Source organism: Myotis nattereri, assembly GCF_964212035.1.
Source record: "Myotis nattereri genome assembly, chromosome: 1".
In the NCBI taxonomy this organism is placed as follows: domain Eukaryota; kingdom Metazoa; phylum Chordata; class Mammalia; order Chiroptera; family Vespertilionidae; genus Myotis; species Myotis nattereri.
This window is the reverse complement of record NC_138075.1, coordinates 20,727,821-20,744,825: the sequence shown is the minus strand read 5'-3', so window position 1 is coordinate 20,744,825 and position 17,005 is coordinate 20,727,821. Positions and strand designations below refer to the sequence as shown.

General features: G+C 44.3%; 1 protein-coding gene across 10 annotated transcripts in view; it reads left to right on the top strand.

Annotated features, from left to right (window-relative positions):
• The window catches only part of NRXN3 (neurexin 3), a gene marked incomplete at its 5' end in the record, with an annotated part of 1,486,708 nt that overhangs the window by 21,925 nt on the left and 1,447,778 nt on the right, over positions 1-17,005 (top strand). For all 10 annotated transcript variants that reach the window (XM_081083746.1, XM_081083745.1, XM_081083748.1 and 7 more), the window contains one exon: positions 13,640-13,657. In XM_081083746.1, the coding sequence (XP_080939872.1) occupies positions 13,640-13,657 (18 nt within the window). The remainder of the gene's footprint in view (positions 1-13,639; positions 13,658-17,005) is intronic.

Genomic DNA, 17,005 nt, shown 5'->3' with positions numbered 1-17,005 from the left:
AGGCCCGCCTTAGGCTCTGTGTGCACTAGGCATGATTTACAAACAAGCAGGACCAACAAGGAAAAATCCTCTCTTGTGGAGAATTAGGTCAGTGGCAAAGCTGGGGAGGAGAGGGAAGCAGGGGTTGTTCGCTCATTCTTCAGTTTATAGTCCTTGCCCAAAGCAATTGGGGCAGAGGCCAAGGGTGCTGCTGGGAACAGACATCTGGGGATGGGGCTGGGGGCCTGCAGTGCCCATGCATGGGCTCATGTGTGGTCGCATGAGAACTTGAGAGCGATCTGTGTCCCAGCCACTCGAGATTCCTGCCCCCGCCCCCCCTCGCCTACTCCCCCTGCCACCCTCTTAGCGTATTTGTCTGGATTACTCTAAGGGGGATATTAGTGTTGTCTAATAACAGCCTCGATTTATCAAGGGATTTGTGTGATTAATTCTCAAGCTAAGTGGAGCAGATAGATTAGAGCTCGGTCTGTGGGTGGGTCTGCACCCCCCATTCCCTGTCCTTTCCAACTTGCATGGTTCTGGGGGAAGTTCTCCTCTTTCTTCCTTGTTGTCCTGATTGTTAAAGGCTCTGATGTTTAGCTGAGGCAGCTGAAACCACTATAAATGCATGAGTGAGTGCCAGGAAGACAGCAAAATCTCCCAGCTCATGCTATTGTTCTTCTGTGGAAGATGCAGAGACGTGGCCACCATTGTACTCTTAGTGTCAGATTCTTCTCCCATACCCCTGTCAAGCTCCTGGTGCCCCAACTGTGGCCCAGTGGGAATAGCAGTGAACTGGGACACAGGTGACTGGAATTCTGGTCTCAGCTTCAACACTGTCCAGCTGGGTGGACATGTCAATTACCCTGTCTGGGGTCTATTTCTCTCATCTGAGCCTCAAAGGATAACTAATTGTCTGGCTATTTGTGGTCCATCTCCCCAGCTACACTTGAAGCTCCAAGAGTGCCGGACTCATGTCTGAATTGTCCATCTGCCATCATCCTGGCAGCCAGCACAGTCCCTCGACATCGGACTGTGTAACGAATATGTTCCAAAGGAATGTAAAATGAAAGGGATGAATCTGTTTGACATCCTAGAACTTTTCCATTTCTAAAATTTCCTCTGTCTCCTCTACTCCGAAACAATCTCATAACCCACCTTCCATTTTTATGTTTCTACTGTTGTTGTGTTTTCAATCCTCACCCAAGAATATATTGTGTGTTTTTTATTTATTTATTATTGATTTTAGAGAGAGAGAGGCATTAATGTGAGAGAGAAACATTGATTAGTTGCCACCTATACATGCCCCAACAGGGGATCAAACCTACAACTTGGGTTATGTGCCTGACTTGGAATTGGAGCCACAGTATTTTGGTTCTATGGAATGATGCTCCAACAAACTGAGCCACTCAGTCAGGGCTCTACTGCTTTTTAACCATAAGACCACAGAAATGATAAGGTAAAAATGGTGATTAATGATAACGCAAAAAAGAATGTTTTCAATCCATAAAATGTGTAGTTTCTTCCAGGGGCTCCCTGGATGCTTGCTTGATCTCTGTTGTTTCTGGCAGTGGAATGCCTTTCTGCCTGGGTCCCTGAGTTGCCTCTGGAAGGGCCTGTGGAATCCCATTGGCCCCTTCAGAATGGGACCGGCAGTAATAGTAGGCCACATGCATGGTTCTCAGACTCTAAAGAAGATTCTTTTAGATCCAGGGCAGATACTATACTAATTTCACACCACCACACACCCTTGTTTATAGAGAGAAGAAATCAACCTTGCCCATTTTCTGAAAATGGAAAAAAGGGAGGGGTATAAGGGAATGCAGAAAAGCTGAGAGGGCTTTAGTAGTGAGAGAGCCTTCTATTAGGGCTACTTACTTCCTACTGATGGTTCCCAAGTCTCTAGAAAACTCTTTTTCTCGGGGTAGGGACTCTTGGCGAAGCATTCAGTTGGAAGTCCCCAGATACCTTGAGCCAATATATGACTCATGGCAGACACTGCTAATCTATCACTACCCTCTCTTCTTTCTAAGCCCAAATGCAGGCTCAGACTTTTTCTGAACATACTACTCCAGGATGTCACCCATCAAAGAAAAAGGAACTAATGTGTGCTAAGTGCGGTGCCAGTCAGATCATTAGGCATTTTACATGCATTTGCCTCTTTTGATCTTGACAGGTCTGAAACAGATATGGTCCCCATTTTACAGGTGCTGTTTAAGGAACTCAACCAAGGTCACATATAAATAGCAAAATTGGTATTTGAGCTCAAAATTTATGGTCTTTCTGGTGAATGACATGCCTTCTAGGGAGCCCAGCACTCAGGGGTGTCAACCTGACCACTGGCTGGTTTGGTGATATGTTCTTATAAGATTTTTCTCCACCTGATTGTTGCTACCCATTCTCTGGGGGGCACTTTACCGTTTCTTCAGCACAGATTTAGAAGCATTCTCTGCCAAGCCCAAGTCCCCCATTAGTGCTAAGTGTGATGAAAGATGACCATCTACTGCCGTCCTATCATAGTTATGTCCTCTCTTGGTTTATTAGGTGGACTAACTGCACCCCCCATGGTTGTTTTGAGTCCCCAGTGCCTAAGTCGGTGTCTGGCATGTAGTAAGTGGTCAATAAATGTTAGCTATTTCAAATTGAACCAGACACAAAGGCTCACTGTGGGAACAACAACAAAAAAAGATGAGGATACAGGCTTATGATAAGAAAGCTGCCCCAGCTGTCCTGAGAACCTTAAAGCCCGTCTCTCAAACTATGCTCCTTGAGAGGTGACTAGGTGTTTTATGGAGGGAGAGGTGTCCAATGTTTCAAAAATTTTGGAAGAACTGAATATTTTATAATGGATCTTAGTGTAACTGAGGCTTTCTGGAGTCTTGCCATAGAGATACTTGATTGCCTTTTTTTAACTCACTGTTTTCTAAATTTATTTGACCACAGAATTTTGGAGGGAGGATGACAGCGAGGAACTCCTGTTCACATCTTGATGGAATTCAGTTGTGGATTTGTTGCCTCAACTTATAATTCTTTCTCTGAAACATGGGTCCTGGGATTCCTCCCAGTAGCAGATGTCGTGATCACTTTAAAATACCAAATGACCATCAGTTCTTTCCATCAGTTTTCTACACCAAATATTTGAAATTTGGATGGTTAGAACAGTGAGGAAAGAATGAGTAGGGATAGTACTGTAGGAGTGAAAAGGGCTTTGGATTCAGACAAATTGAATTTAAATCCTGGTTACTACTTGTTAGCTTAGTGGACTTGAACTTGGGGATGTTAACTTCATTGAGCCTTGGCTTCTTTGTCTGTTAAATGAGGATAAGAATAGTCTACATCCAGATTAAATGAGATCATTCATATATATATGATGGAGGCCTTCAATAAATAGCAGATTATAATGAAAAATGATCCCTGCGCTTGTCTTCTGAGTCACACTTTTGCTTATTTTAGTTCCTTGTAACCCTTACATTAGTCCTACAAGGTATACAGATGGTCCCCATGTTACAGATGGGGAAGAAAGGGCTCAGAGAGGTTAGTTAACATGCCCAAGATCAAATACATAGTGTGTGGAAGAGCCAGGACTTTTACCCAAGTCTTCCTGACTTCAGAGCCCTGTGCTATCTTCAGGGGACAGGGCGATTAAAGATGCCTGCATTTAGTCTGTTTCTGCAACATAAAAATTGCCCTTCCTGTGCTGTATTCCTCTCTATCCTACTAGGTGTTGGGCAGCCTATCATTTAGGTTAGTTTCTCGCTTGATTTCCTGGTATTCTCTGAGCTGCAGGAATACACCTCTCTTCCTGGTGGGTCATGCTTATTTAGGGAGGTCGGCATCCATTTCTTTACCTAGGAAGATGGCATTTGTACCCTGACCCCTGGCCGTGTCCAACTGCTGTGAGGGCCTTTCTAAAGCCCTCATCCTGTTGGGTGGGAGCCTATTGTAGGTGCCAACCTCCTGACCTAAAGCTGGGAAGTATTATTGAGCTAGAGATGCCTTTTGTTTGCAAGGCTTAAACAGCTCAGTAGAAGCTCAACTTGGCACTTTCAGTTTATAAGGGATGTGTCAACAAGCCAGCAGAGACACTAGTATTAACCATTTCAGTGAGTTTTTATTGAATGTTTATTCTGTGCCTGGCGTTGTGTGAGGCATTTTATATAGATCCTCTCATTTGATCCTAGCAGTCAAATAAATTAGGTACAGTCAGTTCTGCTATGATGCCTGTTTTGAAAATGCAAATGTGTTCCCATGCAATTGATCTATCAGGGAACTATTTGAGCATAATAATTTTGCTTTTGGTTAAGCATGATTTCATCCATGAGAAACGCTTGGTGAAGGCAGGAGCTATGGCCAGCTGAACCGAGCTGTGTAAGAATACACAGGATGCACGCACCTGGACATGTGCCAGCTGCTTCAGTCACCAGGTGTGCTCTGAGCCACACCTACCCAATTTCAGATCACCCTTCTCTCACTAATTCATAACAATTCACAAGCTTCCCACTTTCACAAGTCTTCAGGCCTTTTTCAAGCACTGTACTTATTGTAGTATTTGCGTGTTTCTTAACCATGTATCACATATAATATGGGTTTCTATCTTTTATTTTTAGTTAATTTTTATGGGACAGTAATGTATACCAATTCATAGGGCTATTGTAAGGATAGAATGAGTTAGTACATAGAAAGCATTGACTAGTATGCACTGAACTACTTTGGTATCATTTCCATTTTACAAGTATGAAACTATGATATTTTTAACTTGTAGCTTGCCATTCTTTTATCCTACCACTAACTTACACCAGTCTGCTAAGGGACACAGTAAGATATCAGAGAACACACAGTTGTTGCTCTTAAAGACATGAACATAGGGCCCTGGCCAGTATTGTCCAGTGGTTAGAGTATCTGCCAAATTTTCAGGCTTGATTCCCATCAAGGGCACATACCTTGGTTGCAGGTTCCCCTCCTTGATTAGGGTGCAGGCAGGAGGCAACCAGTTGATATGTCTCCTTCACATTGATGTTTCTCTCTTTCCTCCCACCTCCTTCCTTCCATTCTCTCTAAAATTAATGGGGAAAATATACTTCAGTGAGGATTAACAACAACAACAAAAAGACATGAGCATAGTGAAAATTAAGAATGATAAGAGTGCAAGTTATTTTCACTACTGATGATGTTTTGGGGTTTTGGGTCCCAACCCCATGTTTCCTATAAGCCCTGTGGTTTTTACTGTGTGATTTTGCAGAGTGCAGCAACTTTTTGGAATGCATATGGGTTCTGAGCACCTTGTTAGAGGAGCTGACTCTACTACCATTATTCCCATGCAGCTGAAGAGGGTGAAGTTAAGAAATTCGATTAAAACATTTTCAATGACAAGTGGCAAAGCCCACATTCAAACCCAGGTTGCCTTAGCCCCATGTCTGTGCCCAAAACCTCCAAACATAAAAAAAAAATGCCCAGCCAGCATGGCTTAGTGGTTGACCTTTGAACCAGGAGATCAAAGTTCAATTCCAGGTCAGGGCACATGCCTGGGTTGTGGGCTAGATCCCCAGTCGGGGTGGGGCGGGGTGTAGAGGCAGCCAATTAATAATTCTCCTCTCTCATCATCGATAATACTCTCTCTCTCTTTCTCTGTCTTCCTCTCTGAAATCAATAAAAACATATATGTAAAAAAATCAAAATAAAAAGTGTTGTCTGCACAGATATGATTTTATCTGTAACAGGGAGACTGCCTCTTCCTCCAACTGCCAGTCGAGTTCTGGTTCCTCGAGGGATTATTCTAATCCCTAACTTGCAGCTTGATGGGTGCCTGTCCTGGTTTGAGACCGTTTATTTTATCCTAAAATATAGCTTGACCCTTATCTGATGTGTTCCTCTGAGTATGAGAGGTATGAATAATGATAGAGCCTCCAGGGCTTAGTTTCCTGGTCTGTAAAATGGGATGAAGAGCGTTCCTACCTGTTAGGGTTGTGGTGAGAATTAAATAAGATGTATGTAATGCCCTCGATACAAGACCCAGCACTTGTACTGCATGTACCGTAGAGCCCCTCAGGTATTCCGGCAGAGCAATGACTGGGTCCACAGTGCCATCTTGTTCCCTCCTGCCTCTCATCCTGCTTTTCTCCTTGCTGCTGCCTTCCTGGGCTGGCTGGCACCTGATAGCAGCCACCCCTCCTTTCCAGCTTAGATCTGGAGTTATTAGCATCAAAGAACAAAAGCAAACAGCACTGGGACTTGTGGGGTTCAGTCTTCTACAAAGGCGGATAAATGGGCTCTGTGTCGGGGATGAAGCTAACACCACCTGGCCTTTTGTGGAGAGACAACTCTGCCTGTGTTTGAAGAGCTCAGACACAGCTGGAAAGAGCCCCGAATGCAGGAAACCCGGCCCCCTCGCTGCTGGAAGTTTGCTTTAGCTCCCAACTAAAAAGATAGTGTCTGTATTTGTTCCTGAAGGAAAGGGAAGAACCCTGTGCTCATTCTCCCCAGGGATAAGAAAGGCTAGGCCACTGGGGAGATAGAGGCTTTGCCTTTTATTTCTTTTTCTCTCCTAATGTTGTAGGCTGGTGTAATCCTCAGTGGCTGTTCTGGGCTGATATTTGTGGACCTGGGGCAAGAATATACATGGGGGCAGCCTCCCTTCTCTCCACTTCCACCACCACAAAGGCTCACATTTGTGTGGATACCCAGCCTGCAGAAGTCCACAGCTCCTGCAGACTGCCTCTCTTTGGCCATTTCTTGAATGAATACACAGCATTGGGTTAGGCTGCTTTTGAGAGAATGGACCCAGGGAAGAGGCCCAAGTCCACATGGATTGGGGCAATTTGGGCAAAGAGTTCTGAATTCCAGAGTGTCCTCTATAAGGGATCATGGCAGGTATTACTGGCTCTTGGTAGGGACATCCATTTGGCCCTGTAGCCTCCTCAGTTCCCGGGATGGGAGGTGGCTGCAGAAGGGCCAGGAACAGGCTTGGGTAAAACAGAGAGCCTAGGGCAGGGGCTCCACTGATCCAGGCCTATGGTCATATTGCATTTGACCCCTTCCCTCTGTCCTGGGCTGTGCCTTTTACTCACTTGTGGGAGATGGCCAATATTTTAACCGCTAATTTGCAGCTTGATGGGTACCTCTGCTGGTTTGAGACAATTTCTTTCATACCAAAACTAGAGGCCCGATGTGTGAAATTCATGCATGGGGTGGGGGTGGGGGGTGTCTGGCTTGCAACCCTTTCCAATCTGAGACCCCTTGGGGGATGTCCGACTGTCAGTTTAGGGATCAGGCCTAAACTGGCAGTCGGACATCCCCTTCACAGTACGGCACTGCTGGCTCCTAACCGCTTGCCTGCCTGCCTGCCTAATTGCCCCCTAACTGCTCCCCTGCTGGCCTGATCACCCCCAACTGCCCTCCCCTGCCAGCCCAATTGCCCCAACTGCCCTGCCCTGAAGGCCTGGTCACCCCCAACTGCCCTCCCCTGCTGGCCTGATCTTGCCCCTAACTGCACTCCCCTGCCAGCCTGATGGCCCCCAATTGCCTGCCCCTGCTGGCCTGGTCGCCCCCAACTGCCCTCCTCTGCAGGCTCGGTTGCTCCCAACTTCCTTCCCCTGCAGGCTCGGTCGCTCCCAACTGCCCTCTCCTGCTGGCCTGATCATCCACAACTGCCCTCTCCTGCTGGCCATCTTGTGGTGGTCATCTTGTGGCAGCCATCTTGTGACAATGTGGGGGCGGCTATATTGTGGCGGCCATGTTGTGATGACGTGGGGGTGGCCATCTTGTGACGACATCGCGCGATGCCACCTAGGCTTTTATTATATAGCATAGAGCTTTACCCTAATCTGAGTAGGAGAGGGATTAACAATGATAGAGCCTCCAGGTCCTAGTTTCCTTGTTTATATAATGAGATGAAAACCGTTCCAACCTGTTAGGGTTGTGGTGAGAATTAAATAAGATGTATATAAAGCCCTGGGTATAGGGCCCTACGCACAGTGAATGCCCAATAAATGCGAGGTTTGTTACAACCAGTATAGCTTTGTGTCAGGGATATATAGACATTATCCTATTTTATCCCCACATTCACCCTCAAAGTGTGATGCTGGACACAGTAATTGGCCCAGCAATAGACATGTGACCTAAGCCAAACCAAGGAGAGCCTTTACAGGAAATGTTGCTAAAATTATCAGGAAATAGGTTGCTCTCTTTTTTTCTAGCGATACCCCATACATCTTTGTTACCACATGGAGACAACCCTTAGATAAGGAGGCTGACAGCAAAGAAAACAGGGTTTCTCAGTGTAGTCAGGGGATGAAGCTAGATGGGGTGTCCAATCCCAGCTCTGCCCCTCTGCCCACAGGTGCATGCCTTACTTCCCTGAGCCTCAATTTTCTCATGTGTAAATGGAGATACTACTAGAATCCTTCCCAGTGAATTCTATCAATTGAGATGATCTAGTTACCATTCAATACATATTGCTGAGCACCTGCTATAGGTGAGACCCTGCTTAAACTCTGGGCATACAAGTGTTTAATGAAACAGACAATACTTCTTTTCTCAGGAAGCTTGGGTTTTCATGGGGGATATACGCAAAAAAAACCCATAAACCCCACATATAATGTCAAATAGTGATTAGTGCCAAAACGAAAGGAAAAGCAGGGTCAGAAAAGGAGGTTGAAGAAGGTCTTTCTGAAGAAGTAGTATCTGCACTGATACCTGAAGAAAGTGAAGAACAGTCTTACATATGCCTGATGAAGACTGCTTGGCAGGAAAACAGCAAATGCACAGGCTCGAGGCAGGCCCTGCTCCATTAGTGTTAGTTGCTCCTACTGCAGTGACAGGAGGGCTGAGGACTGGCTCACATAACTGGGCGTCTTTCCTCTCCCATCCTCCTAGCTTTGGCATCTACACTGACCTTGGGAGTTAGCAGGTGCTCAAAAAAAAAGTACTAGGGGAAAAACATTCCTGATGAGAACAAATGTGGCCCAGTCTGCAGCCACTTCTGTTAGGAATGCCATGCTCAAACCGGGGGCCAGGGAGACAACCGCTTGCCCGCGGTTGGAAGGATTTGAAAGCTGCTGCTACCCTTCACTTACTCTCTTTGCCTTTACAACCAGTGAAGAAGTGAATTAGGGCATTCCTACCTCAGTACCCCACGGACACTCAATGCATCTTCAACAACTTTAGCCACAAGTGCATATGATCAGCATTTTATAGTTCAAAGGAAACAATTTCCTGCAGTTTGGGGTGGGAGTGGGGATTGGACTGGGGGAGGACCCTCCACCTGCTGCTGTTGCAGTTGCAGAGTATAGCTTAGCCTGGGGAGCCTTCCCATGTCACCCTTCATTTGGACTAGATCATCTCAAGAGGAAGGAGTCCGAGATTTCCCCACTTGCTGCTTCCACAGCCCCCTGTTCCCCTGGAGGAGCTTTGGGGAGCATGGGGTGGCTGCTTCCTGCAGGCAAGGCCCAGCCAAACCTTCTGGGACCCCACCTGGTGAACTCTGCCTTGGTTCTGACCTATTTTCTAGGAGAGAAAATAGAATATAGATTTAAATGCAGTGGTGCTCTGGAAAACCACAGGCCCAGCAGTGTGAGAAAATAAAATAGCAGGAGGGAGCTGGGGAGGCTGGCAAGGCTGAGGATGCCACCTCCCCTGGATCAATCACATGTGGTTGTCAACTGCCTCTTCCTCTGCAATTTGTCCCCACTTTTTAATCTATTTAAAATTGATATTCATATATCTATATCTATATCTGTATCTGTATCTGTATATCTTTATCTATATCATCTATTTCTCTCTCTCTCTCTCTCTCTCTCTCTCTCTCTCTCTCTCACCTATCTACTTAAAGTTTTCATCTCTCCAGTTTTGGGGCTCAATGTTGTTCCCCCATACAGAGACCCCAGGTTGTATATCAATATCAACCACAGACAGAGGGCGCTCTGGGGATGATTGCCTTGGGAATGGGAGGCCTCAAGGTGTGGAGTCAGAACAACCACAGCTACATCCTAGGACAGACTTCCTTACTGTGTGAGGGTTGTTGTTATTGTTGTTTTAATACTCTTGTTCTCCCCTATAGGAAGGTAATCAAATTACCAGCCAACATTGACTGAGGGCTTTTCATATGCTAGGTAGTGTTCTAAGCCCTTACAACAGTGGTTCTCAACCTTCCTAATGCTGCGACCCTTTAATACAGTTCCTCATGTTGTGCTGACCCCCAATTTCATTGTTACAAATTGAACATAATTAAAGTATAGAGATTAATCACAAAAACAATATGTAATTATATATGTGTTTTCTGATGGTCTTAAGGCAACCCTTGTGAAAGGGTCGTTCGACCCCCAAAGGGGTCGCGACCCACAGGTTGAGAACCGCTGCCTTACAACAATCTTAAGGTAGGAACTATTTTTTTTTAAAATATATTTTATTGATTTTTTACAGAGAGAAAGGGAGAGAGATAGAGAGTTAGAAACATCGGTGAGAGAGAAACATCAATCAGCTGCCTCCTGCACACCTCCCACTGGGGATATGCCCGCAACCCAGGTACATGCCCTTGACCGGAATCGAACCTGGGACCCTTCAGTCCGCAGGCCGACGCTCTATCCACTGAGCCAAACCGGTTTCGGCATTAAGGTAGGAACTATTATCACACCCAGTTTATGGATAAGGAAACTGAAATACAGAGAGCTTAGGTAACTGGCATAAAGTCATACCGCCTAAATCCTGGCAATCCAGCTCTAGATTCCCATGACCTTGTCTGAGTCACATGCCTACCCTTGGAGCTAAGGTGGGGATGGGGGGGTCATCTCTACCAAGCCATATGGGTTAAGGGTAGTAAAGGTTGTTCCCCAGAAGAAAACTGGGGCTTGCTATAAAAAGAAGGGGAAAAGGATGCTGGTCAGACAATATAGCCAATGGATACTGGTGAAGTTCTGATCCTTACCCTCTCTCTGCCCATCCTCCTCCTCATTCTACTCCTACCTCTGTAATTTCATTCTGTTAATTAGAATGCAGAGATTCAGGTAACTCACTACTTCTTGGACCAGGGGGCCTCTGTGCTTCCCAAATTGAACATAATGCTCAGACCTGCCTCTGGGATGGTGGCACAGCCAGGAGCTGGATTTGGACTCTGGCCCCCTGTTAAAGGCAGTTTTCTTGGTGACCTTATTGGCTCTCTTTGGCAAGAAGAGATGCTGGTTTTTTAATGCACAAGATTAGAACTGGCCCAAATTAAGGTTTGATTTGAGAAAGGAATCTGTTTCGTCTCTTGCTTTTGCTCACCCAGAACCTGTTGACTCCCTCTTGCGCGCCCCCCCCTCCCCCCCCCCCCCCTCCCAGGGGGTGGGAGGCTGGAATAAAGATCTTCACTTACAAGTAGAAGAGTTGAACCCAAATTTTGGGTTCACCAAAGTAAATACAGCTCAATTCCTGTGGTCTCTTGACATTTCCAGGGAGCCATCTGGTCAACATTTTTGGTAATTCTGTCTGTGGTAATTCAAAATGATAATAATCAGAGAAACTAACATTTATGCAGTGTTTGCCTTGTACTGAGTTAAGTGCTTTACAAGTATTTAATCTTATTTAATTTTCATAACAATGCCATGAGGGAGGCTCTGCTATCTTCCCATTTTATAGCTGAGGAAAAGGACTCAGAGAGAGTTCAATGTTTGGCCCAAGGCCATCTAAGCATGCTGAGATTTGAACTGAGACCTGTTTGTCTCCAAAATTTAGGATTGTAACCACAATGCCCAAATGGACAATTTAGTTTAAAAGAACTTTGGAGTTCTAAGGTATCCTGTCTCTCTTGGGTCTTGGTGCCCTGAAAGAGCATGTATCTATGAACATTGGTGTTGATACTCCCACCACTGAACTCAACCACGTGCAAATGGTTTGATAGCCTGTTTAATGAAGGGGTATCTTAAGGACTGCTATTGTAGGCAATCTATCAGGCACAGTTAATGGCCCTACTTAGTTATTTACACAGAATGTTTTCTCTTCCCACTTCTTTATTTTGCCACTTTTCTTCCTCCCTGCTGCCTCTCCACCCCTAAATCTAACAACTCACCAGAGATCCTGAAAGGGGGTGTGGCTCTGAGGAATGATCCAGAGCTCTCTAAAAGTCTCTTTGGGCAGATACAGCTTCTAGGAATACAGGGTGTGGGCTGGAGGAATGCTCAGCTGTTGTTATGGAGATGCCCCTCCTAGATGCTGAGACATAGCTCTGTCAGGTCAGTGCCTGGATTTTTCTGGGGCAAGAACCCTAAGGAACTTGCTGGAACTTTACAAATCTGATGGCAGCAAGTTAGAGGCACATAGGATAACTCATGACCCTCTCATGGGGTAGCCAGGAGGCAATCACTCAGATACCTTATGGTTTCAGGGTGCTCATTGAGCTTGCAAACTGAATTTGGGTTCCATATGACCTTGAGGGACTTGGGTTTCAGTGAAATGAAAGTTGAACTGGGTGGGATTCAAGACATATAAGTTCTTTTCTAGGCTCTGTCCTTGAACTAGTTGGGTAACCTTGGGCAAGTCTCTCAACCTTTTTCACCCTCCATATTCACACAAAAGACTTAAAACAGATAATGTCTATGGATATCCCAGACCCACCCTTTAATGATTTTAAGTGAGTCATTCAGGATTGCCTGGATGGCCACTGGTTTGCTGAAGTAGCCCCCAGTTCCTTCTTTGTGGCTATAGTGTATCCTCAATGTCGGGGCTCAGGGGTTTTAACTATGCTTTGGGCTGCTCTTAGTTCAGTGTTTTTTTTTTTTGTTTTTTTTTTGTTTTGTTTTTTTTTGCATGATTCAGTTTTACATTTGAGGATAGAAGGAGGAGATTGTATTTATGGAGATGATGAAAGTGAACTGTTTTTCATTTTTGAAAGTTCATTGGCTTAATTCAAATATCACCCTTCCCAGGGCTGGATGTCTATTTGTAGATATCAAAAGTGATTTCAAGTGGCAATTTCTGTCATTAATGATGGGGTGAAAGCCAGGAGAAAAATTAAAGGGGGAGGCAGAATTTTAATTTGTCTGGCAAATGACCTACTCAACACACAATCTCTTGCACACACACAACTGTCTGTGATGAAGAACGGTCATTGGGGATGCTGGGGAGGAAATTATGAATGTTTTGTGGTCTTGTATCCTTCAGTCCTCTGTGATGAACAATGCTGCAACTTGCTCTTAATTCTTATGCATCTTTTCCTTATTCCTCAAGGGAGTGATTTATTACTATTTTTTTTTATCTCTACTGGGAAACCTCGCTTGACTTCATGTCCAGTGTTCTGTAACTGGAAGGACGGAGGATTTGCTTGGATGTTGGTATGCAGAAATTACCCGGAATATTTTAACTGATATTCTTGCAGGATTCCAGTCTGCTTGGCTCTTTGGAGCCGTATCTGATTCCAGGATGTTGTGCTTCCGGACAGATGTGAAGCTCACCTCTCTTGCTACATGCACAGTGAAAAGGGAGCCTAGCCCCTCAGCTTGCATGGGTGGATTTTGGGTGAAGGTAGAACTAGGTACTCAGAAGTTGAGCACCTTTGGGGTCTTGCATGAACTTGATAGTCATGCAAGGGCACATTGCATTGTGTGTGTGTGTGTGTGCTCTAACCTTCTTCTTCCTTTTTCTCTCTCCTTGTCTCCTCTTCCTTTCTCTCTTGTTGAAAATGCTGCCACAGATGTCAGTCAAGGTCCAGGTGAGTCTCTGTGTCTGCATAGCTGCCGTGCACATCCCCTTCTGCCAGATTGTGCATGTTTGACCCTGAGTGAGACACTTTCCTGGGGATGCTAAGCAGAACTGAAGTCTAAATACATTGCATTTTTATTGATTTAGAATTAGAAGAAATGCCTTGAATTGATGGATTTGTATTGGTTTTGAAACCAAAGGAATGTGGTTCCCATGCTTATGCTATCATTTACTTCTGATTAATATTTCTGGATGAATCAAAAAAGTGGAAAGTGGGCATTTATTGAAAATATTTTTAAAAGATGTTCTTAAGATATGTATTCTTCAATTTAATGAACATTTTACTTTGTCCTCCATAAATCTATTTATCTTCTATGGCTTCATGTGATTGACAGTTGAAGATAGCACATACTCAGCATGGAAAATATGATGTGGATGTAAGAAGGTTTCTTTCTTTTTATTCTAACTAATGGCTTTTCCACAATGAAATTAGCAAATTATTTTTGGTTATGCAACTAATACATGCTCACTGTAGAAAACAACAACAAACACACTAGATTTTTTTTTTTGTCAATGAACTAATGGAGGAACCATCCTTATGATAATTATGCATTTCTCTTTTTAAATGCATAATCAGCCAGTGTCCTAATTTTAAGCCTCATGTGTGTAGATTACAACTACATACGTACACAGACATACACAGAACACAGATTCATATGAGAAGATACAACCATTTATAGATAAGAAGTGTCAAATGATTTAGACTGGTTTGGAGATGATTCTAAACTGGCTATTACTTTGAGTTAAGAGGAATAACCCTACCAAATGAGAAGGGAGTATCATCTTTTTTGTTTTTTTTTAAAGATAATTCCACATATGTTTTCTTGTTTAGTCCTTTCAACATTTAATTCTTATGATATCAATACAAGATAGATATTGTTACATCCATTTAAAGGTGAAGGAAATTTAGGACCCAACAGGTTAAGCAGGTTGCCCGAGGTCATAGGACCCATCAGTGGTAGCAATGGGATTTGAACTTAGGACTTTCTGACTCCAAAGCCCACACACCCTCCACTGGAACACACTGGGTCATGTCACTGAAAATTCTCAGGGATTGAAGATCTGGTAAGTATTTCCTAATGGGTCTATTTATTTTTGCTTAGAGGTAGTGTGACATTTTCATTATTAGCAGACCTCTTTCCAAATAAAGTTATCCTTAATTATTTTTTGAGTATCTAAAATAATCAATCACACTTAGGAAGAGTTTCTTATCATTAACTTGTATGAGATATTATGCAACATAGGAGAATAGTATAGTAGAGTCATCCCAAGCTAGTCCACAGGGTTTTCCCATCTTTTATCTTCTGTCTACACCCCACCCCTTCGAAAATAATAGTTTGAACCAAAGCACAAAACAGCATTTTCCAGGAAGATACCATTAAATTCTCTCTTTCTGCTTGATAATATTTTAGTTAATCTCTCACTCAGCAAATTTTTATTGATAACCTGCTATATACCAGGCACTTTTCCTAGTATTAGGGACAAAAGAGTGAACAAACAGAAGGCTCCCTGTCCTCATGGATCTTTTATCCTAGGTGGGGACAGACAATGAAATAAGAAATTATATATAAAGTTGTGCATATGAGAAATACAGAGTTTATTCTTGCATTATTATTTGTTAATTGTTCTATTATTTTCTATACCAACAACTGTGAACTTACTTTTACTGACCCTATATGTATTCATATACACACACATAGATACATATTATGTATAGTATGTGTATATCACATATATATTGTACCAGGTGGTGGGTGATCAGTGCAGTCCCAAGCATTAAGTCCCAAGCATTAAGATGAGGTTTTCTGGGATACTGCAAGGAGGTGAGGGAGTAAGGCCAACACTTCAAGTGCTGTTTGTAAAAGTGCCACTTGCCTTAATGCCTTCTCTTCCTGGTTCCCAGCAGAGATGCATCCCAGGGTCCCCACGTAGACTTGTGGGGGCTGACATCCAGCCTGCATTCCTCTTGCCAAGCCTGTGCCCATGGGGCTGCCTCTGACCACAGGGCACCTTTTTCTAATTCTCATAAAGGCACCGTATTGGTTGTGGGTGAAACAGCCTGGTGGATGAAATGCTGTGGACCCATGGGTTCCCCTCCGTCTCTTCAAAAGGGCAGAGGTCAGTGGTGAGCCTGCCTTAGATAAAAGCATCTATAAAAGGCACCATTCCAATTTCATGGCCATCATCTCATTTTATTCTCCTAACCACCCTCTGAGGTATGTCACCTGTGCTCTATTTTTCTTCGGAGGAAGTCGAGGCCTGGCTTTTCAGTGATGTGCTGATGTCACTGAGCTACTGAGCAGACAGCCAAGAGGAGATTCCAGTCTAATTCTAAGTTATACTCTTCCTTCTGCCCTTGAGGTTTCAAGAGCTGACTGCGAATCCTGCCACCCACTGACCCCTTGCTTTTTTGTTGTTTCTGAGCCTGAAGCAAATCATGAGTTCAGAGCCTTCCATTGTGGCCCTGGATGTGGCAGGAGGCAGCCTGAGCTGCCTCACACTGGTTGAGGTTAGGGGGCAGCCTCCAACCTCTCCAAGCTGCTTGCCAGGCCTCCTGGAGCGAGCAGCACTGTGGCTCTAAAACAAGAAGCCCTCAGTGGTGCTCTGCTGTTTCCTTCTTCACTTAGGAAGACAGATTTGGGATTTTATGAGCTAATGTAACTGTTTACCCAGGGGCCACTGGAAGACTATAAGGGGATGATTGATTAATTTTAAATGTTGAAGAGATTGGTTAGAGGGAATGCTACTGTAAAACACAATCAGAGATGGGGCCTGGCAGGCAACACTTTTCCCAAGGTCTAGGACAGTGATGGCGAACCTATGATACGCATGTCAGAGGTGACACGCGAACTCATTTTTTTGGTTGATTTTTCTTTGTTAAATGGCATTTATATATATAAAATAAATATCAAAAATATAAACCTTTGTTTTACTATGGTTGCAAATATCAAAAAATTTCTATATGTGACACGGCACCAGAGTTAAGTTAGGGTTTTTCAAAATGCTGACACGCCGAGCTCAAAAGGTTCGCCATCACTGCTCTAGGAGGTGGGCTGGGGACTTGGAGAGAGTACCCTGGACACCCAGGAGAAGAAGGCAGGCAATATGTCACTGGACTTTCATGTGGGAAAATACACAGCCCCTCCGTCCAGCCTCTGGGAAGGAGGTGCGGAATCACGAAGTAGCAGTAGGCACTTGTGGTGTGCTGACCTGCAGTTCGAGAGGGGCACCCAGCTTTGCCGTCTCCCGCGCATCCTCTGATTTGACCTTTCATATTCACTCCTTTGGGTAGGCATTG